The 25,577-nt window shown below is 27.5% G+C and overlaps 1 protein-coding gene across 1 annotated transcript in view; it reads left to right on the top strand.

Moving 5' to 3' along the window:
- Positions 1-1,023: 1,023 nt before the first annotated feature.
- Positions 1,024-25,577, top strand: part of LOC113389423 (putative inorganic phosphate cotransporter) — a 60,974-nt gene continuing 36,420 nt past the window's right edge. The window contains exons 1-2 of the mRNA XM_026626455.1: positions 1,024-1,196; positions 3,914-4,180. Coding sequence (XP_026482240.1) covers positions 4,123-4,180 — 58 coding nt within the window. The 5' untranslated portion in view covers positions 1,024-1,196; positions 3,914-4,122. The remainder of the gene's footprint in view (positions 1,197-3,913; positions 4,181-25,577) is intronic.

Here is a 25,577-nt window from a genome sequence, read left to right as displayed (position 1 = left end):
TGCAGAAAATAGAAATCGACTTTTTGAGAGAACGGAGTATCCGATTTGAATGATCTAAAAAACATTCAATTAGTAATGATTGGGAGAAGTGTTCATTAGTTTTTGGCAAAGGCAGGACCAGCCATTTCGAAGATACGGAGCTAAATATGTAAAAAATGGCAGTTTTTGGGAGAACTAAGCGTCGGATTTAAATGATTCAAAGAACTTTCTGCTTGTCTTAAGAAAATAATTGATTTTGAAAAAAAAAAATTGTATAATTTTCTTTTTTTTTAGTTTTTTTTTTTGTATATCGAAAATAATTCAGATTTTATTTCTATTCTGGCTATTCTAATAAAACTTAAACAAATAATTTTAAATTTGCAATTCAGTTTAGATAATTCTTATGAATATTAGTCAATATTACAATATTTATAATAATCTATTTGAAAACATTCAGTATTCCTCGAACATTTCGTTACGGTACGGGAAGTTCCAGCAATTTGCCCTAAGGCACGATGCCTTAATTGCCTTAAAACAGAATTCCACTTACAGCTAGTATATATATATTTTATTCAAACATATATAAACGACGTCGTCTAATCTATTAAGTTTTTACATTTTGTCCACAGGGAACAAATAATGAAAATTCTAATTTTTATAATATTTATTCATAAACATTTTTGTTGACTGATTATTTTTATTCGTCGAATGTTTAATTGCGGTACGGGAAGTTCCAGCAATTTGTCTTAAGGCACGATGCCATGCGCCCCACTAGTTTAAATTTAACTTTAAAACATCAATCTGATACCCGGTGGAAAAGTATATTTGAATACATACACTTCAGGAAATTGGTAGAAATAATATGGCATGCGGGCGCTAAGTACCCCAGGAGCGGCCCTGTATATATCATATATACAAATAATAATCCCCGTACTATACTATACTATAATACAATACAGTAAGTACGTGCCGATGTCGTTATCACGATTATAAAACGGAAAGCGAAACTGTTGCTCGTATCAGTATTTATAATATATTGACGGCGGGAGTTGCGCTGCGCCGTTACGGAGACGTTGCCCGTTTGAATTTCAATTGATACCAATGGGAAATCTATTTATTTATTTATTTAACGAGTGATTGAAATAAAGTACAGTTGATACAGTATTAATACAGTTCTAATAAAGTTCTGGATTTTCAGTGATTTTACATACAAACGTGTGAGTACATATTTTTAATAAGATTATTAACTTCCCGTAGAGTATGTATCGCAAAAAATCGAAAATATTTTTTTTTATATATTTTTACGTTTCAAAGGTTTCTAAACATTTTGGCATACCTTAAAAAAAAATTATGTATGTGTGTGTGTGTGCGGATACAATTTTTCGTCGACGATTTTGAGATCAACCGATTTCAATAATTCAAACAACATTCGATTCCTGATATATAGACAAAGATTATTCCTGATATATAGACAAAAAACATTTTACTTGTATTGACAAGATGAAAAATTGATCAAATTTTCATCAAGGTAACCTAGCGGTATATAAAAATAGTATAAAAAGTTTATTCACAGACATCTATACATTTACTAAAAATAAAAACAATTTTAAATTGTTTTTAATAAGTTATTCAAACGGTGTGTTAAATCTTCACAAAATGAGACACAAAATCTTCTTATCTTCTCCTTATATATAAAAATGGAGCTCGATATTATGTTAGGTATGCTAAGGCTCTAAAACGGCTGCACCGATTTGGCCACATTTATTCGTGCAAATATATATATCCAGAGATTGTTGGAAAGATGAGAAATTATTTCAAAACCGCGTAGAAACTTTACATTTTTAATTTGAATTTTTTTTTTATAAAAGCGTTATTTAAATGAAACTGCGGCTCATACGTCAAATGTCAAATGTTTTTGACAGATTGTGTTCAATTAATTTAATAGGATGTTTTAAATGGATAATATTTAATTGTAGTAAGTAGTTTTGCTTATACTCAAAAACATTATTAAACGAGTTGCAAGTCGCAATAAAATTATGTTTATATTTTGAAGGCTTGACAAATATCCTACAATTTTGAAGGAATTCCTTCACAATAAATTAGTAAGTTTTTGGTTTCTCTAGAATTTTTTAACAATATATTATATAGTAAAACAACGTTTACCAGGTCAACTAGTAATATACAAATCTTTATATAATAATATAGAAGAAATAGTAGTGCATGGCATCGTGCTTTAAGGCAAATTGCTGGAAGCTTGTGTACTGCAAATTAGATTTTTAATTTTTTTTAAATCTTAGATTTTTTTGTATTTCAATTTTTTTTTGAAAATCCATATTTTTTTCTATTTTGATTACAAATTTCACATTTTTAGCAGTCAAACGTTTAAACATTATAAATCTTGGTACGGAACCCACCGAAGTGCAAGTATAAAATTTGTACTCATTATTAAAATCTCTATAAAATATCTGATAAAATTTGATGTGCATATATCTACAGATCATTTTATATAGCTTTTATTACTTCTTTCATTGGACCTCCGAAATCGCTGGACCTGCTTTCCAAAAAATTTAATAAGTTCTTCCTTTTGTCTATACAAAAAAATGTTTCTGATTCAGTCAAATTGGACGCTCTATTACAATTTTTTGCATCTTTTGCCCCGTATCTTTGAAAAGGACTGGCCTGCCTTTGTCAAAAACTAATCAGCACAGTCTCCCAATCAATACGAGTCGAATGTTTTTTGAATTACTCAAATCGGTTGATCCGTGTTCACGAAACCGTGAAAAATGGTATCCAAACATACGCACACACAAACATCCATTTTTGCTGAAGTATGCCACAATGTCAGAAACGTGAAGATATGTAAAAATTTTCATTTTCGATTTTTTTGCTATTACTATAACTTACCCTACGGCAAATTAAATATAATATAAATTATTTTTTTAAATTTAATTTTTTGATATATCTAACACTGTAACGATAATTATTTTATGAAATTAAAATGCAATAAATATAAAAAAAATCCAATTAAATATATGTGTATAATGTTTAATATGTATAATTCAGATAGTTCTACAAAATATTTACAAAATAATAAACTGGGAATAAATTATTTAAATTTTACAAAAAATATTTTAAAACATTTCAAGATTATTGAAAGTGAATACAAAACATAATGACTAAAATTAAAAATTATAAAACAAAATTTGTTTCATAAATTTATATTTATTTTTTATTTATCAAAACAAAGTACAAAGTTCAAAAAGTATCTTTAAAATCATTAATAATATTTTGATCATTTTTGAGTACCAAAAATGTAAAGTTACGTTTGTAAAGACAGCAAAATTTTGATAAATGACGGTATCTTAATATAAAATAATAAAATGACTTGTATTAAAAATACGATGTAAATCCATTAATGGTTGCTAAATATATTTTTTGACGATTTTAGTTTTATGATCGCAAATAAGTTTATTTCGTTTTCTTGATAATTATTGACCCTAAAAATTTTCTTTAATTATTTCAGTAACTTATAATTTTGCTCGATTATCGGTACAATTATAAAAAAGGAATGTATAGATTTAAAATTCAATTTTATCATTTAAAATTAAATTGTAGATTCACTCTTGTTGACACAATATTATATTATTAAAAATGAAGATTGTTAAAAAAAATTTTTGACTTTTTTATTTTATGTTAAACCTCTTAAATTGTAATACAAAAATACTTATAAATTTGTATTAATATTATTACAATTTTACTATAAAATGAATTTTTGGCAATTTTTAAATTACTTTTTTTATTTTATGTTAGACTTCTTAATTTTTTTAATAACATATTCATATATTTATATTATGATTATTACCTTTTTACTATAAAATGTATTTTTGCCAATTTTTTATTACCTAAATTTTTAATTTCTTTTTTTCTATTTCAGTTCGTCTGCTCGACCATTCCTCATCATTTATTTTGAAACAGAATTATGAGTGATAAATGCGCGCGACCGTAATAATTTTTTGAAATAGATATGATTTAGTGACAAATGTAAAATATAGAAGAGACATTTTAGAAAAAATAAACTTTATAGTTTTCAAAGTGCGAAAGGATTTTGAACTCGTGTCTCCGTTATTTTTGAATTTTTAGAAAATGGATTCGACCTTGGAAAAATGCCCGGTGAAAGAAGAGGAACCAGTCAAGCAACCAAGTAAGTTTGTTATTTATTTATTAGTTCATTAGTTTATTTTAAAATATTATGTGTGGAACTATAAATCTCGGTTTCACCATGGGTCGCACGTGCTAAAAATCTACTATAGCAAAATATTTAAACAAAACATTTTTGTATCATATATATGTTCTATCAATCTTTGACATCAAGGCAATTCGTTCGTTTTCAGGATCCAAAAAACAAAAATTTAAATAAACCAGCATAAAATATCTAAAAATAACTGAATTGACCAATTTGAATGTCTTCGATTTTCTAAAACGGTGACATTTTGTTAAGAAAAATATAATTCTCGAATTCCAGTTATGGAATGTATTAAACCTCTCCTTCGATAACTCGGGTTGTTGGGTTATAATTTAACTCTTGTATCTGTGGACTGTATTAATTACTAATTTATTGAATTTGAAAAAAATTAAGTCTAATCCAAATTAGTTACCCCTTCTACAGGGTGTAAAAGCTCAATGCCATGAAGATTGCCGCCTTCCGAACATTACTAGTTAGTGAGATTTAGAATTTTACTAAAAATCTACTTTAAGACAGTAGTCGTACAAATATTTGTTTTTTTGTTTTTTATTTGCAATTTGAGCTATTTAAGTATTTACCAGGGCAGTCGAATTTTTTTATCTCACGTTCCAAATAACCGAAAATGTAAAGAAATTGATTCCTGACAGATTATTATGTTTGCTGTAATATAAAAATTTATCATATATTACTACAATGCGTGCTTTTTCTCAAAGTATGTCCATTAAATTCATCCATTGGTTTTCCTTGGCAACATACATGCATTATTTTATCGAACATTTGCAATGTTTAAAAGAGAAATTTTGCATACATAAATTACCTACTGCAAATAGTATATCACATTGCATTTCTTTATAATAGAACATAAAATAAAAATAACATATATCTTGAAATATTAAAGACTAATAAATTTGTTACAGCATTTGTTATCAACTTAAATCAACCTTTTAGTTTATATTGTAAGATATTTACAGTTAGCAGTCTTTGCTTATTGTTCATAAGAAATTAAATAAAAAAAAAATTAATTGCAAATTTTTATGGGCATCCAAATTTCTTGACAAATTATGTATAAAATTCTTGAAATTACTTCAAAATAAAAATTAAAAAATTATCTCTGTAAATTATAAATTAAAATAAAATAAACTCTATACTTTGATTTTATCACTTTCAACTAAGATTCTCATTAGATTTCTGATACTTTTGCGTTAAAATTAAGTTTTGAATAATAAAATAATGATGTGGAAAATTTATTGAATTATTAAATTTTATTAAAAATTAAAATATTCAATCAGATGTTTTTGAGTTTAACTCTGTAAACTATAAATTAAAATAAAATAAACTCTATATTTTCATTTTATCACTTTTCACTAAGATTCTCATTAGATTTCTGATACTTTTGCGTTAAAATTAAGTTTTGAATAATGAAGTAGTAAATTTATTCAATTTTTCAACTTTTAATACGTTTTGTTTTCGTATAATAAAATGTTTTTGAATTTAACTCTGTAAACTATAAATTAAAATAAAAAAATAAACTATATTTTTATTACATTATTTTTAACTAAGATTCTCATTAGATTTCTGATTCTTTTGCGTAAAAATTATGTTTTGAATAATCAAGTAGTAAATTTATTACAATTTTAATACGGTTTTCTCGTATTATAAAATTTTATTGGATTTAACTCTGTAAACAATAAATTAAAATAAAATAAACTCTATATTTTTCATTTTATCACTTTTAACTAAGATTCTCATCAGATTGCTGATACATTTGCGTTAAAATTAAGTTTTGAATTATTAAGTAATAAATTCATTAATTTTTTTAATTTTTTAATACGTTTTTTTCGTCTAATAAAATTTTATTGGGTTTAAATTGTAAACTATAAATTAAAATAAAATAAACTTTACATTTTCATTCTATCACTTGTAACTAAGATTCTGATTAGATTTCTGATTCTTTTGCGTTAAAAATAAGTAAATAATTTAGTAGCAAATTTATTTTTTATTTCAATTTTGTATACGTTCTTTTCTCATTTAATAAAATGTTATTGGGTTATCAAAATTTCTAATAAAACATTACATTTTTATTTTAGTTAAGAAATGTTTATACATAAAATACTATTTTTTTGTCCTACTTACAAAATTTATTAGATTTAATATAAATTTTTAACAGTTTTTATCTGAACAATGAAATTTTGATAAATAATTTGAGAAAAATATATAAATAAATTAAAAAATTCAAAGAAATGCATGCACTATTATTTTATAAAGAAAACTTAGTAATTTTTTTATGTTTTGCTGAATATTCTAATTTAAGCTCGTTTCGGAACTAAAAACATTTCATCATTAGATATTGTGTAAAAAAAAAACATTTCTTTTTTATAACATTTTGGAGAATATTTTGGTGAAAGTGGTATATTAATTAAAGAACTCTTAAAGGAATGGAATCATATCCTTAAAAACTAATTGTTTTTAATTTTCTTTGAATAATTAATTCCTTTAAAAGTCTCTTAAAATACTGTTCTCACCAAATTTTTGAATACCAATTTAGTTATAAACAATTTTGTTTTTAGCAGAAAAAAACAAATGCGACAAGCATGAGATTAAAAAAATAATGTATATGCAATTTTGGACTTAGTGCGTTATTTATTAAACTGAATTATATAATTTCATCTGCCAAACCATACACTCTGTTGGCTGTATCTTATAATATTTTAATTTCTGGCACATCTCAGCTGCTTTTCGGCAATAATAATGTAGGCATTACATTTTTCTTGAATATTTTATTCCAATATTATCTAGGCTCTTAATTTCAGCTAAATTCAAATTTCAAGTGAATTGACATTTCTAGCAAATGTTTTCAATGTCAAACAATGGTAAGTGTTTTTTTGTAATTTTTGCCATTTACTTCTAAAATATTACTATAATTTCATCGTTCATTAAATCTTAAAAATTTCCTTTGACAAACTCTAGAAAGAATTATCAAAATCCGAATAACCGTTTAGGAAAAGTATCAAATCATACACCCGTACAGAAGAATTGTATATGTAAGTATGTATATATGTGTATTTATAACTAACGATAATGTGTTATAATTTGAAAAACAAATTTCCCGACTTCTGTGTTTTATCAAGACAAATTATTAAATAACAAAATTGTAATCTTGTTAGCTCTCGAAGATGATGTATACACAAGAAATATTGTTTACTCTAAAAATACTCTTCTGTTTACATGCAGAATGTAAACTCGAACTCTCGAATTTAAATCGGATTTTTGAACCTATTCAACAGGTTGAGTGCCACGTATAATCATAATAATAATGATAAATCATGGTTGGTTCAGATTTTTTTTTTAAAACAAACGTGGGGACAAATGTTACATTTTTCTGCTAAGGGGGCGTCCATTAATCACGTGAGATTTTCAGGGAGGGGGATGTTTGACAAAAAATCACAAAATATGATGGGAAAAAGGGAGGGGTATAGTAAGATACACGTGTATTTATTTTTTACCTGATTTTTTTAAACCCAAACATTTTCAAAAAAATAAAAAATATATAATTTTTTATCGTAACTAAAAATACAAATACAATAAAACCAACAATAAATAAAAACGTAATGTTTGGTGTGGAGAGGGGGTAATTTTGAATATCAAGGGGGAGAGAGGTCCAAAAATTCTTAAAAAATCAATCACGTGATTAATGGACCACCTAAACCAACTTTTCCTTATTAAAATCTTTCAAATGGCTTTTACATTTTTAAAATCGGTTCAGCCGTTTTTGAGTAAACTTGGACGAAAAATCAAAAATCGGTTCACATACTTTAGTATCAAATGATCCAGAATTACTTGAAATATCGAGCAAACGAATTTAGCAAGTCGGAATTTCTGGCGATAACATAAACTTCTTCTTCGGTATGTTGTGCATGGCATCACGCCTTAAAGCAAATTAAAGAAACTTTCCGTTCCAAAAATTAATTTTTTTAAAAAAAGATTCAATTTTCTTCTAGAAGTATGATAAAATCGATTTTTGAGATTTTTAAAATTTTTGAAAAAATTTACCCATTTCAAAAATTTGATTTTTTTATATTTTAAAATATTTTGGAAATTTTGAACTTTTTTTCAAAGCAATCGCGATACGTTAGCCGCGTAGAAATGAAATATAGAAGCGCGAGGGCGCCGCAGTATAACTAATCAATACGAATCGAATGTTTTTTTGAATTGTTCAAATCGGTTGATCGGTGTTCCCGAAATCGTCGACGAAAATTTGTATCCGCACACACACACACATACACACACATACATCAATTTTTTCTAAGGTATGCCAAAATATTCAGAAACCTCTTAAAGATAAAGATATATCTACGGAATATGAACTATAACTTACCATACAGAAAGTTAATAAAAATCTGATATTAGTACTGCTTGATATCAAGCTGATCAAGGTGTATATCGAATCCGGAACCAGTAATTGCTTATCTATGTTATAATACTTAATTTAATAAAATAGAAAACTTTTATTATTTTATTTTCAATAGCAATCAGAGTAAACATCATTCTAACTTTTATTCATTAATTCATATACTTATATCATTAATTCATATATTAAGTCAATAGTTGTGACTCACCAATTCAGCTCAGTTGTTCAAAGATATTAAATAATGCCTTTCGTGGTTCTTTTTTCAACATTCTATAAACTGATGTTTTGTGAAGTTGAGCAAAATATAAAACTAGTTGGTTTAGTATTTAGCCTTGAGGCAAGTTACATGAACTTCCCGATATGTGTAAATAATCGACTTAATAAAAAAATGAGTAAATAATATACTTCATTAATTCTACTTTAAAAAAACGATAATAATTTTAGCAAGTTTGACAAATTTTTAAAATTAAACTACTTGTCGTAAGGCCGCAATATTACAGTAAGTTCTATAAGACCATGATGAATATTGCCAAAAAAAGTTCCATTGAATATCGGCTTAAATTTTTTTTCAACAGTTAATTACAAGAAAACGGCTCGGTAGATTTTCACCTAAAATTAATCAGTACCATTCCCAACTAATATCTTTCGAACAGTTTTTGATTTTTTTAAATCGGTTCGGTAGGATGAGCTTAAATGTGGACGAAAAGTTTAACACTTTTTTTCAAATTGCAAAGAAACGGCTTGGCAGATCGTCACACAAAACTGATAAACGATAGTCCTCACCGAAATACATCAAATAGCTTTTAAATTTCTAAAATCGGCTCAGGCGTTTTGGAGAAAGCGTCGATCATAGGTCTAATTTTGACAAATGCCAAAAAAACGATACCAATTTTTGCAAACTTTGACGAATTTTTAAAGCTGAACCTGTTGTCGTAGGGCCGTAATATTTTAGTATGATATAGAAGACTATGGATTCTACCATCAAAAAAATAATCATAAAAATCATCAAAATTTTTTTTTAAAAACTTTATTACAAGAAAACGGCCCGGCCGATCTCTACCAAAAACTAATCAGCACGATTCCCAATTAATATCTTTCGAACGATTTTTGAATTTTCAAAATCGATTCAGAATTACGGGCTAAAACGTGGACGAAAGACTTTTTACTTCTCTGCTATTTACGAAGAAACGGCTTGGCCGATCGTCGCACAAAACTGACAAACAATAGTCCTCATCGAGATACATCGAATAGCTTTTAAATTTTTGAAATCGGTCTAGCCGTTTTTGAGAAAACGGCGATTTACGGCAAAAAATCTGTTGGTGCACACGCACACACACACACACACACACATACTTTTTCCAAATTTGTTCTCATTCGATTCAGAATGGCTTGAAACGTCGAGAAAACATAAAATTAGCGAATCGGATTTTTTGATGAAAACATAAACTTCTCCTTCGGGAAGTTAAAAATGATAATATGTAGCAGTTGCCTTGATTATCAATAAACACAAATTATGTAAAGTTTTCACTATATTTTATACTATTTGTACAATCTATTACATGCAAGAATAATTAATAACATGTTTCCAAATACCTAAATTCAATGTACCAAATATGCTTTTATTTCATTGATTTCCATCACCCTGCCGACTATGAAGTTCCATGTGTCTCTTCAAATCGGATGATTGAATAAATTTCTTATTGCATATACTGCATTCACGGGGGCGCCTTATTCCTTACTGTGAATGACCGTGTGACGTGCTAGATTACTTGAGAATGCAAATGTCTTATTGCATATACTGCATTCATAGGGGCGCTCCTTACTGTGAATGACCATATGACGAGTGAGGTTACTTAAATGTGTGAATGTCTTATTGCATATGTTGCATTCGTGGGGTCGATCACCAATATGAATGAGCATATGGCTCTTGAGATGTTCTAATCGTCCATATTTCTTATTGCATATCTTGCATTCATGGGAGCGGACTCCACTGTGCACAAGCATGTGATTTTTCAAATGATTTAATTGTGTGAATGCTTTATTGCATATGTTGCATTGATGGGGGCGCAGACCGCTGTGAATAAGCATATGACTTTTCAGATTACTTAGATCGGAGAATGACTTTTTGCATGTACTGCATTCATGAGGGCGTTCTCCTATGTGAATCAACATGTGACGTTTTAAACTACTTGATTCTGTGAAAGTCCTATGGCATATACTGCATTTATGGGGGCTCTCACCACTGTGAACGTGCATGTGCCTTTTTAGAGTACCTAATACTTTGAATGTCTTATTGCATATATTGCATTCATGGGGCTTAGCGCTGTGAATGCGAATGTGTCTTTTTAGATGGCATAATCGTTCGTAAGTCTTATGACAGATTTCACACTCGAAAGGGCTTACTTTGCTTTGACTAGGCTTGTGATCGACCATGTGCTCTTTTAACTGATGTGATTCTGCAAATGATTGATTGCAAATGTCACATTCATACATTGTCTCCTCTTTTACTTCTTCTATAGTTACTTCTGAATTCATGAATCTTTCTAAACTCGTTTCATCATCCTCAGAACATGATTCAGATTTAACAATAACATTAGTATCATCAAATTCATTATTAATTTCGCGTTTAATGTCTTCTTCTAAACATTCAGGTGGCTCAGTTTTAACTTGACCATTTACAGACATAATTGTTTCTTCTGACATTTTTAAATATATTCGCGGCTTATACTCACTAAATATTTACAAAAATATTCATGTGCTAAATAATAATTTAGTTTAATCAACAATCTTTTTAAATATGATAAAGATTTCAGAGATTTACACTTCACGTGCATTTATTATTTGACATTTGAAGCATAGAGTATATTTTCAGAAAGATGAGACATTTATTCAAACGCTTTGATGTTCAACAATGGCGCGATTTTTCAAATTCATCATGGTTCTCCATAATTCAACTGGCAACAAATATTTTTATAATTAATACTGGATTGATTATTACGCAAACAATAAAATAATCAACGATTACTTCATAGATAGTACACCAAGCACATGGTAAAATTTATTAATTTCATTTCCTACATAAGATTTTAGCTTTCTTTGCATTTTCTAATCAAGATCACGTTCTTGTCAAATTTTTTAACCGAGTTTATTATCCACTATCAAACATACAAACTCTCGTTCTGGCAAACTGGTATCGTGCAGCAGCGATGCCAAAGTGATACTTTAAATACAACATGATCGGTTTGTTGTTGCAATTAGCATTTAGAAATGAACCTTCATTAGAGAAATGAAGCAATTGTTAATTAATAACTTCTATAATATTTGTTCACACAGTGGACAGCTGTAATATAACAATCTTAAGTATTTTCATAAACACTGGCAATAAATAAATTGCATCGATATCTATTATAAAGTATATCTGTATATAAATGATACACAGCTACACAAACTATTATTGTGCTTGATTTCTTGTTTAGAGTTATAAATCTGAATATCAATTCATTCTTCATTATTTATAAAAATATGCAACTGTGTAATACTTTACGTTCAGGATCAGCAAAATGAAATTGTAACAGAAGTTGTTTCACTTGTCATGTAATTAAAATTAACATACATTTATTGACTGTTTGTTTTTTTTCTCTATTTCGCTAGCGATACAGTCTCATTCTTTGAGCAGCTGTAGTATGTGTTTTTTGTCTATAAGAATAATTTCTAAAAATATATAGTAACCACGAATAATACAAATAATTTCAATAAACTAACGTTTCTTACACGGCACAGATTTTTCATTTGTTTCATTATTTTTAATATATGCGGGGACATATTACGTGTAGGCATACAAACAAAGCAATAATACTTACGCGACACGACCACCAATCACGATCGACCCGTATAGAAATGATCTCATCGAGAGCGAATGACGAATCATTGGTACTCGACTCGTGCGTAACGGTCTTCCGTTGCATTTTCACAGATTTGCACCCTAGTTTACTTCAAAATTTGGCTTTTTATTACTTATTTATCGGCTATTATTATTTATCAGTTTAGGTCATAGGGAAGTTAAAATAATAATCAAACAAAACTGATAGCAAAAATGATATTCATCAAATGTGTATGCAAATATGTCAGCATTTTTGTAATATTTATTTCACACTACTGTTGGCAGATGTAAGAACATATGGAGCTCTGTATAATTTTATTAAATCTCGTAACATAAAATTATAAATATTGCATATTAATTGTACAGAATAATGATTTAATTGAAAATAGCTAATGTACTTGTCTACAAAGTCAATAGTAATAAAAAAATAGCAAAAATAATATTTAATCATCAATTTAATATATGCAAATAAAATTAAAGCATTCAAGTTGTGTCTATAATTTTTGGCGACTATTTTCGTCCAGCGCGTGGCGGTCAACCTGTTGAATAAGGCGGCAGACGCCTAATAATAATGATTATTTGAGCGTTAAAGAATTAAAGAATTTTAAAAATAATATTTAATCATCAATTTAATATATGCAAATAAAATTAAAGCATTCAAGTTGTGTCTATAATTTTTGGCGACTATTTTCGTCCGGCGCGTGGCAGTCAACCTGTTGAATAAAGGCGGCAGACGCCTAATAATAATGATTATTTGAGCGTTAAAGAATTAAAGAATTTATTGTCGAATATGTGTCGATGGTGCCAGTGACCTATTTAAAAATCTAAATCTAAATGTGTGAATCATCGACATTAGACAGAAAAAATTTGCGAATTCTGCGAGAGGAAAGAGAAAATGTTTGCGAATGTTTTTGTCTAGATGCGACTCTATTTCCGAAGTGGGATTTGTAAATAAAGCTCTGTTCAGATTGTGGGCTTAATTTGTAAAACTACATTTTAGTACATTTATTTTTTTATTTTTCAAAAACATGATAATTTAAAATTGATTCCTCTCTAAAACTTTTCTTCAATACCTCATTACAAGATTTATTTGAAAGATAAAATGATAACTTAAAATCAAAGACAATAAATTTAGTATAAAATGAAACGCTTTCATATATTAATTAATCTTTACAAAATGTGGAAATTTTGGGTACTTTACTCATTACATTTGCGCACGTGCCATATTCATCATAATCATCATAAAAAGTGATTGATCATGTAATAAACAAACAAATTTGATAAAATTATATTATCTTCTAATCGAATATCGATTTGGGTAATTTTCACATTGCGAATATTTTGGTAACAGAAAAATATTTCTGTTCTTGGTATGATTGTAATGTTCTTGAATTAAATTTTGAATATAATTTTGAGAATAATTTAGTTGAAAAGTATTAATAAAATTTTTATTTATATTGCAATTTTTTAACAATATTATGGTAAAGACACTTTGAACTAGTTGGTATTGGTATTTTGCCTTGAGGCAAGTTACATGAACTTCCCGATATGTCTAAATAATCGAGTTAATCATTAAAAAAAAAATTAATTTAAGAGCGATTAAAAGTATTCCGAGTGAATTTATTACACATGATTGAAAACGAACGAACACGTTAACTGAGTATTTTCTAAAAGCAAATTTTCACAAATCAATAATTTTTACAATTGAACTAGTTTCGGTAGGACTTTAATGGTTTTTAGTATGTTTATTAAGAAGTAAATCTTAATAAACATCAAACTTTGATGAATTTTTAAAATTAAACTACTTGTCGTAAGGCCGTAATATTTCAGTAAGATCTATAAGACCATGATATATATCGCCAAATAAAGTTCCATAAAAATTGGCTTAATTTTTTTTTAACAGTTTATTACCAGAAAACGGTTCGGTGGATTTTCACTTTAAACTAATCAGCATCATTCCCAACTAATATCTTTCGAACAGTTTTTGATTTTTTAAAATCGATTTGGTAGTATGAGCTTAAATGTGGACGAAAAGTTTAACACTTTTTTTTAATTACAAAGAAACGGCTGGACATATCGTTGCACAAAATTGACAAACGATAGTTCTCCTTGAGATACATCGAAAGGCTTTTAAATTTTTAAAATCGGTTCAGGCGTTTTTGAGCAATAGTCGATGAAAGGTCTAATTTTGACAAATGCCAAAAACGATACTAATTTTTGCAAACTTTGAAGAATTTTTAAAATTAAACTACTTGTCGTAGGGCCGTAATATTTTAGTACGATCTACAAGACTATGGTATCTATCGTCAAAAAAAAATCACAAAACCAATGGGTTACCTCCTAATAATTAGTCTAGCTTACAAAAGAATCACATCACAACAGCTCACAGAATAATAAGAATATTTATAAATCGCAGTAAAAAATAAAAACAATTATTTATATAAATATTTAATAAAATTTTATCCGAGTCACGTTTAAGTTTACCCTTGCAACCAGGTCATTGTCTCTGTCCATAATATGTTCTTATCACTGTTTATTTAAATGAAAATCAAATACATATTTTATTTCATTTTCTCTCAAGTGTTTACCTATTCCATAAAATTAAAGAAATGTGTCATTGCATTAATTGCAATAAATAAATAAAAAAGTTTGAGCAAGATCTCATTACGAGAGCGATCTCATCAACTTTATCAGGACCTTGTAACAGATTCGATCAAGCGAGATAACAATTATAAAATCATTTGTTATCAATAATTATTGCATTTTGCGGTATTTCAAAAGCAAATATATAGATTGTATTGAATAGTTCTGATTTTTCGAAAAGATTTGGTTTTGATATGAAATCAGGAAAAAATGTAATGAGACTTTTAAATTGCTAGACATAACCTTAAAATCGCACGTGTTGATTTCATTCATATCGCTTGAGATAGGATAAACATTTGGATAGCACACTATAGGTAAACCTGCCAGCCTGATATCAAGTAGCATTGTTTTCCTAAAACTAAATATAAAAAGATAAAAAAATAAAGTATTATTGCAATTGAAATAAATTCAACACATACATATAGGAAAACCATTTGGGTTGTCTTTCATAGAAAAACCTCGTAGTTCAAGAAATCAACCCAACACCTCATAGAACTCCTGAAGTTTTGATTGCTGTTGTGGTAAAAAAAATAAAAAAACGCATGTTACAATTATTCAATTCACAAAACTGCATTATATAACACAGTTATTGTTATAATTTGTTCTGTCTCTATTGTAAAACGCAAATTGAAATGTTTTTTTTTATGGCAATTTTATGGCATGTTTGCGTCTGTTGTGGTATCAATCAGTTTTTTGTACGAGCAGAGAAAAATGTAGTTATGTAGTAAACAATGTAGTTATTTAAAATGCAATTGCACTCGCATTACTCTATTAACTAGGAAAAAATACTGCCATAGATTTATATTTGTATAATTTTATACAATTTTTAATATTTATACAATACAATTTTTAAATCTAGATATGTTTGCAAACGCTCCTTTTTTTAACTTTAAAACAATGTACTGTTTATTAAATTATTATTGTGTTTATATTAATTCATTAATTATTCATTAATATTCTAATTTTATTCAGAGGCATTCTCTTGCCATTTTTTAAATGATTAAATTGATTTTAATGTATTTTATTAATTTTAAAAACCCTTACATAACAAAACAAATTATAACAGTAATTTACAATCAAAAAAAAAAAATAGAAATTGATTATTGTTAAACTCAATGTTGTTTCTTTCAGATAAACTTCATTAACATTACCTACAATTTGCAATTGACCGCATTTTAAATCAAATATTTTGAAAGGATAAATAATTATAGATATTTATCCTTTCATAAATTTCAATTAAAAATGCAATTAATTACAAATAAATTTAAATGATTTATATTGGGATTATAATAACTAAAGTATTGATACAAAAATATTTGTCGCTAGTTTCTTTAAGTTTCACAATTTATTTCAAATAGCTTACAGCATTTTCAGGCAACTTACAACATTTTCAGATAATTGATATATTTTTCAAGCAATTGACATAATTTTCAGGCAATTTCCTGCGTTTTTACACAATTTAAAACATTTTCAGACAATTTATAATATTTTAAGACAAGCTACAACATTTTCAGACATTTCACAATATTTTCAGACAATATTCTACATTTTCAGACAAGTTACAACATTTTCAGGTAAACTACAAAAATTTCAAACAATTTACAACATTTTCAGAATACTTACAATATTTTCAGACAATCTACAACATTTTCAGACATTTTACAATATTTTCAAACAGTTTTCCATATTTTTAGGCAATTCACAACATTTCAGACAATTTACAATATTTTCAGACAATTTGCAACATTTTCAGACAATTAAATACGTTTTCAGACAATTGACAACATTCTCGCATAATTGACAACATTTTCAGACAACTGACAACATTTTCAGACAATTTCCAATATTTTCAGACAATTTACAACATTTTATCAATATTTTCAGACAAGTGACAACATTTTCAGACAAGTGACAACATTTTCAGACAAGTGATAATATTTTCAGATAAGTGACAACATTTTCAGATAAGTGACAACATTTTCATACGACTTGCAGCTTTTTCAGACGACTTGCAGCTTTTTCAGACAATCTACAACGTTTTCAGGTAATTTGCAACAATTTACAACGTTTTCACACAATCTACAATGTTTTCAGACAATTCTCTATTCGTTTCTTTCTATTTTTATCCCCAAAAGGTTCCCTTTCATTAGAAGTTTCACTTAAAAAAAATTGAAAGAATGACAGAAAATTTATTTTGTAACACTTCATAAATATTATTCTGCCCACCGAATGTGCGTGAGATATATAAATTAATTATTCAATATATAATTACACATATTACATTATTAACTGCAAAAAATATTGTTTTAGATAGTTATCATTTTAATTATGCATAGGCTTTGTATTAATTATTAATTAAATTGTGTGTGCCTTAATTAATCCCAGGAGGCGTCGATTCTTTAAGAAAAATGCAATTAATACAATTGGTAATATATTTTTGCTCATACTAAAGGTTCTCAAAAAACATTCTTCAAATTTCTAATTTATAAGAAAAATATTAATTTTATGTCGAAGTTCATTTATCCGTCTGATTTCTAATTTTAAAGAATGTGTTTATTACAATTTGAGAAGAAAAATTACTTTTTCTTAAATAAAAAAATACACTTTTGATATAAAGAGATTTATTGATAATTAAAATTGCATTAAAAGAAAGAAATTGAAGATTCAAAAAAATGTTATACTTGCGTAGCAAAATATAATAATTTTTCTTGAAGATGCACACTAAACTCACTTTTTATAATAAACATATTGTATTAAATTGAAATAGTAAAAATACTGATTTCGAAAAGGTATATTACGAGTTTTGGCTGGTACCTGACTTTAAAATTTAAATTAGAGTAGGAAGCACAAAGTTCCAATTAGACTTTAAGCAATTATATTATAAGAATTAAGACAATTATATCACATCGAATCACACTATCTGACTATGTTCAGTGAAACTTCCAGCTAATTGTAGAAATGTTTTTTTTTTGCTGTTTTTCAAAAAATTTTTACTCGGTCCTTTGTATTCCATATCCGGAGTAAAATCGGTCGACCAGGGGTCAAATAGGTCCAATGTCTTATTTTTAATTTTGACGGAATTTTACGAAATATCAGCTATATTAATCAACCAATGCAAAATATAAATTTCGTATGTACATTTTTTACAGAAATAACACTTTATATAACTTTGATCTGGTATGTTGTCAGAAATATACACCAGCAAAGTTGGAACTAATCCCTTGTAAAATTGCTTTTTAACTTAATGACTTATTTATTATTCATTTTTTATTGTCGACTACTAAAAAGGGTAGGGTAAAAGTTCAGTTGGTTCTTTTTACCCCACCCACGTGCAAGCTTTTATATAGTTTATATAAAAAACTGTTGAATCTAACTTAAAATTAATAATACATCTTATAAAACAATTAATTAACGTATACTCAAAATTTATATCAAGGTCTCGTGAACTAAACAATAGAGCTCATAAACAAAAGAACTAACAACGAAAGATAATAGTTTTGTTATGGATTTTCAAACATTGCTGTTTATCTCCTAATATCAACATGATAAGAATCAAGGTAATGGTTGGTTATACATTTTTTGCCCTCTACTTTCAAATATTATTGTTAAAAAATCCTGAATTTCACTTGTTTTACCCACGGACCTTTAAGTCCATCTCTACCCTATATGTAATTTTTTAACTTCCCGTAGGGCAAGTTATAGTAATCGCAAAAAAATCGAAAATGAAAATTTTTATATATCTTTACGTTTCAAAGGTTTCTGAACATTTTGGCATACCTTAGAAAAAATGGATGTATGTGTGTGTGTGTGTGTGTATGTGTGTGTGTATGTATGTACGTGTGTGTATGTATGTGCGGATACAAATTTTCGTCGACGATTTCGGGAACACGGATCAACCGATTTGAATAATTCAAAAAACATTCGATTCGTATTGATAAGGAGACGTGCTGATTCGTTTTTGGCGAAGGCAGGTCTAGCCGGACCAAAGATACGGGGCAAAAAGTGCCGAAAACGGTAACTCAGTTTTTAAGAGAACGGAGCGTCCGATTTGAATAATTCAAAAAACATTTCACTTGTATTGACAAGATGAAGAATCGATGAAATTTTCATAAAGGTAGGTCTAGCGGTTTCGGAGATATGGAGGAAAAAGTAAAAAAATGAGCCATTTGGCGGTCAAAAATGATCATTAGACATATGCACATCAAATTATCAGATATTTTATAGAGATTTTAACAATAAGTATACATTTTGTTAACATTCCTATGGGTTCCGTACCAATGCTTATGCGTTAGACAGCGACGCGGCGCTTACGCGCTTTATATTTTGTCCCTGTGCAGTTAAAGCAGTACGATTGCTTTGAAAAAAACATCTTCCACAATATGTCAAAATAAAGAAAAAAAATTTTTTTCAAAAAAAAACAAAAAAAATTTAAAAAAAAAATTTTTTTTTTAAATTTTTTTTCATAAAAAAGTAGTTTTTTGTCCAATTTATAGTTTCTCAAAAATCTTATTTTTTCAAAGTATTTTTTTTTCAAAAATGTTAATCGTTTTTAAAAAAAAAATAATTTTTGGTACGGGAAGTTCCAGCAATTTGCCTTAAGGCACGATGCCTTAATTGCCTTAAGACAGAATTCCACTTACAGCTAGTTGTCTCTTAGTTCAGAAAGTAAACATTTTATATATTTTCTAACAAGGATTCCAATATATCAGACCTTGGACTTAATCTGATCCCGACTTGACTGTATCTAGATTAATTTCCCCAATTAATCACAACGTCAATAAATCTCATTGTCAGAACAATATTGACATAAAACAATGATAGTTGCAAATGAAATGACATCAGATTTGTTTGACTTCTGAAAATAAAACTAATATCTAATGCGTTCGTTTCAATTTTCGAGATAACCTCCAAGATCTAGTGATCCCCTATGTGGATGCTGAACTGGAATTATGTGGAATTTGTAGGAAAAATTCGTCTTTTTGCTCTATTAAAATTAGTATGCTCCCTTTCCAAAAAACTTTGATATATTTTGTCTAATGTGAGAGATTGCTTTGGATTGGTGATAAGAACTTTGGCTTGCAACTACAGTGTTACAAGTTTGATACCTATTTTGGTCAGCCTGATATCATGTAGTAAATATATTGGTCTACTACTTGGTTTGAAAAGGCAGATGCAAAGTTGAAATAGTCCTTCTCGATAATCGGAAATGAGCTACTAATTTAATACTCACTTCGGTCAGCCTGATATCAAGTGGTAAATATATTGGTTTTTACTTGAAAATGCAGATGCTAAGTGAAAATAGTCCTTCTCGATAATTGGTTCATCGGATTAAATCTTGAATATCATCAATATTAGATAAGTTTTGATAATAAAATTTTACTAAATATAGAGAAGAAAGATATAATTACAATGCCTTATAAAATATGATTTTGTCAAGTATGCGGTCCATTCCCAGAGCTAAATTTTAATTATAAAATTATATTAAATATAGAGAGGCTAAACGTTATTTTGCCTTCTAAAAATGATTTTGTAAAGTATGAAGTCCATTACCAGAGCTAAATTTTAATTATAAAATTATAAATTAAAAATAGAAAGGCTAAACGTTATTTTGAATTCTAAAAAATGATTTTGTCAAGTAAGAGGTTTATTACCAAAGCTAATAAAACTGTTAAGTTCTGATTGTTTTGAAAAAATCTGTAAAAAAATGTAATGGTGGATTATTTGGTACAATATTTTGTATTTTTTTTAATGCGTCAGAATATCATATCATTTTGTTGGGTATCAAAATTATATAAACAATTGGAGTAATTAAATTTGTTTTTATTAGATGTAATGACTATGAGAAAAAAAAATTTTCTAATTTCCTTACAAATATATTTATATTAATTGTTATCTGTTTATATTATTTTAAAATCATTGACGTGAGTACATCTATCTGAAACTTTTTTATGTGCAAGTGACCTATTTATTGCATATTACTTTAGAAATGCATATATATTTTTTCATGATTTTGTTTTATATTTTTGAAACATATTTGATATTTATATGCAGCAAAATCGTCGTATTTAGTTTATTTATTAAATTATTATAAATGGGAAAGTTTATTATTTTTTTATTTAATGTCTACTATAATATTTCCTTACTAGTAGTAGTACTTTTTTGCATGATCTGTTTGTTTTTTCAAAAATATATAATGTTTTAACTTTTGTTGGGTTCAAAATTAAATCTTTGTGTCTTTAATCCAATATGTTGTTAAATTTTGACATTCAATTATAATTTTGACCATTTTACATACATTTGTTCCAACTGCATTTTAGTATTACAGAGAATAAAATTGAGACGATAATCTAATTACTTAAATGTTAAATAAAGAAATGTCACAAGATAAAAACATAATTAAATGTAGATTAACAATAACATTTCTTAGTAAACCAAGAACTTTATATTCTCCTGAATGCTTATGGGTTTTCTAAAAGAACTTGTAAATAATAACGACCAACTTTTTGTATTTTTTCGTATTGGTATAAATAATAACGTTGTAAATATATTGTAAATTACCCGATGAGTTCATCCCAGGAATATATTATAATGTAAAAGATAAATTAATGCGGGTAATTGCCTATCGTAATTAGGTATCTAGCATTTTACAACTTGTAATGGCATCTATACACGCACGAAGGCATTTCGATAATAGACAGAGAGCTGGGAGCAATTATTAAAGGACCGATTCTGCCGCATAAGAGACAAATGTTATGGCAAGGCCATGGTACGCTCCATCTTCCATACACTAAGCTACTGAATCATACTGAATACTGTCAAAATGTCATGTATTTGCTGTGCATTCAGTCGTTTTACACATAAACTAAACGTCACTCGTATGTTATGAAGATGGGTCAGAAAGACCACGTTATCTAACATCGTTTTATTTTGACATTTGTGCGGCTTCTAGGTTAGGTTTTCTATCTGGCAACCTTAGAAAAACGCCTGACTGCACAGCAACCACATGGCTTTAGTATGAAAAATTCTTCATAACATGGCCTTGCCATAACATAGGTCTGCTATGCAGCAGTATCGGCCCATAAATTTTGTAAAAAAACAGAATTTTATAATAGGTAACATTAATGGGCTGATTCTGACGTAAAATAGACCAATGTTATGGCAAGGCTATGTTACGTAGCATTTTTCAAATGAAGTGGTACTAAAAACTGCCAAAATGCTAGCAGTAAAACAGTCCCTAGTATTAGCCTTCCTTAACAAACTCATCTCATAACTTTCGTTTTATCTAAATCAAATTTCGGTACACTTTTTCAAAATATTCAAAATCTGTCTCATAATTTATATAAGTTTCTATTTTATTTTTATTTAACTTTTTCTTTCAACTTATATTTAATTTATTGTACTTTTATGTATTATTTCTTTTTTTACACCTATCAATTTTGTAAATAGGAATTAAAGTCTTGAGTTAAAGTCTTAAATTATATTAAAAAAAATAAAAAAAATAAAAAAAGTTTTATAAAATTGATGTTATGTTGCAAGATATTTAAGCATCTGTAATTTGTTTTGCCAAGCATTTTCTTGTAAAAAAACTGAACTCAAAAAACTCAAATTGATAAAATGACTTAAAACATCATATAAGAGAAAATTAGAAAATCGGATTTTCTTATAAAAGATTATATTATATGTTTGAATATAACGGTCATAAAAGTTGAGTATGAAGTTGGCTGGGGGATGTGAAGATTTGGAGAAGGCTTATGGCGGATTTATGTTATGTATAATGAAAGTGTTTTAGAGAGTATTTTGAATATGGTGAATCAGTTAATGGTGTTTCATTTAAAATTGTAGAAGAATCATATAATCCGACAGGGATTACACTTATTAAATTAATACAAGTTTTTCTTATTATTTTGAGTAAATAGAATCCATTCAGATGCTTTTTTTATTAAATCATATATCAGAAACATGCATCTGTTACGCAATCTATCTCGTGTCTCGTGCAGTCAGCTAAATAATTATGAATTTATGACAAAAGATAAAAAATGCAAGAATTTTTATTTTATCTCTTTGCAACAAATTTGCATTGCATTTTATTAGCATTGCAATCATTGTCAGCTGTAAAATCCAATTAATACAAGGTTTGGTCAATAGAAATGAAAAATTATAAAAAATAATAATCATAATTGGTATAAATAATTTGACGACTTGGTAATAAATTTAGGTGTCAGTATTGGAATTTTATCAACAATTTATCGATTGTTATAAATGATTATTGTCACGGTACATTTCCTCTCGTTAGCACGTGCTGTTTCGAACAGATTTCTCATATTTTGCATTACATAACTAAAAATATAAACAACAATTTTGCTGTTTGCTAAAATCACATGAAACGAACACATTTTCAATTTTCTATGAAACGGTTTTTCATTGTATACACTAGATAAATTGTTAAACAAATGCATTCGAACACAAATAATTGGTTTCCATTATATTCATTGTTAAAGTTATAAATATATTGATGAGGTATTGAACACGCTATTCGATACTTAGTCAATAGTGATTTAATTAACAAATAATATATTTATAATAAATTTGGTATTTATATGCATTTTAATGCAATTGTTGCATGTTGCAAGTAAATGAACTATGTTTCCTGAAACTTTAAAACGCAAGAGCAATTTTTTAGAACTCGTTTTTTTGAAAAAGTTTTAGCTGATATTCAAAATTTTGTTTTGAAAGACTGCTATTTGTTTCCATAAGTAATAAGTAATATTAGTTATTTGAAATTATGTGTTACAAAATTAACTAAATTTTTCATTTATATTATTACGTTTCTATGGGAAAGTATATCATCTAATTTTTTAAGATATACATATATATATTACATTTAAAATTTATATTTTTCAAGTAGCTTGCATTAAATTTTTTGTAATATAGCATATGAAATTCTCGAATAAAATAAGATTCTGTCCTAACAAAGAAATGTATCTTATTATTCATAATTATCAAGTAAATGATAAGTTTTTCGTCAACGTTTCACAAAAAATCCCGAACCGATTTTGATAATTCAAAAATATATTGAAAGAATCTTAGTAAATATCCTTAAGCTCGTTTCTACGTAATTATTTTTAATTAATTTTTGAAATCTGATTCTGAAATTAAATTCTGTAAATGACGAGTCACCAAGTTATTTCATTCTAACTTTTCCAATTAACCAAAATTTCATTTAAACCAGGTGTTATTTTTTCTTATCTTTATATAATATTTTTATCAAATCTCAAATAAAACCTACAAAAATCACAGAAAATTTTTATTATGCATCTCACAATATTATCTAATGAAAAAATAAACGCTGTCTTTACGGATTAAATTTGATTCTTAAATTAAAAAATCTTACGCCAATAAAGAAATAAAAAGCGAATAATTTTAATTAGCTCAAATTCAGATTGTAAATGGAGTCTAGACCGTAAAATTATTAAATGGATTATGTTTTATTAAAATTATAATTAACATTTGTAATATTATCTAATTGGCATTGTTGTATCACAAAAAATTACAATGTAGAGCTGAATTATTTTAACAAGCCGATAATTGTCTAAGACTTTCCTGAGATGATAAATCTCATTTAAAATATACAAATTTACTTTTTCATTATAATTTTACATACAAAAACTCGATTTATATTTTCTGCACTCTTTGCTTCGTATCTCTGAAATCACTAGACCTGCCTTTGCCAAAAACTAATCAGCACATTTCCCTATCAATATGAATCGAATGTTTTTTGAACCATTCAAATCGGTTGATCCGTGCGCTCGAAAACGTGGATGAAATAATGCGGACATTCAAACACACACACACACACACATTCATTTTTTCTAATGCCAGAAACCTTCAAAACGTCGAGAAATGCAAAAAATTCCATTTTAGATTTTTGGCCCATTACTAAAAACCCGATCCATTACCCAAAAATATAATTTTTACCCTATTTGGGGTAATTTACCACTCCACTAGATTAAAAACTAAATTTATCAATTTAAAAATTAAATCATATGATTATAATCTAATGATGAAATAATCTTCCATTTCCCAAATAATTCCAAGCCCAAACAATGGGTCATGTATCATGTCAAGACGTGTCAAAAGTTTCCAGAAAACATTGTTGACAAAATAATTATTCTTCCGATATCTCCAAGATATAATACATAATTATCGATAAATTTATGCTTATTGTTTTCTGCGATTATTCTAAATTGCAATAGCGTGTTTTTAGAGAATTTAATCTTACCACGTGCCATCTAAGACATTCAAATTTCCACATTACTCGAGAAATAAATCGTTTTTTTTTTGCATGTGTTTATTAAAACGCTGCACGTTTTCTATATTAAAATGTCACTTATCTAGTTTTATGTTTTTGATGATTATTAAATTGT

The sequence above is a fragment of the Ctenocephalides felis genome, unplaced genomic scaffold (genome assembly GCF_003426905.1).
Source record: "Ctenocephalides felis isolate EL2017-DRISC unplaced genomic scaffold, ASM342690v1 CF-g0.4_SCAFFOLD_03573, whole genome shotgun sequence".
Lineage (NCBI taxonomy): Eukaryota > Metazoa > Arthropoda > Insecta > Siphonaptera > Pulicidae > Ctenocephalides > Ctenocephalides felis.
Note: the sequence above shows the minus strand (reverse complement) of the source record. Positions and strands in the feature narration are given on the sequence as shown.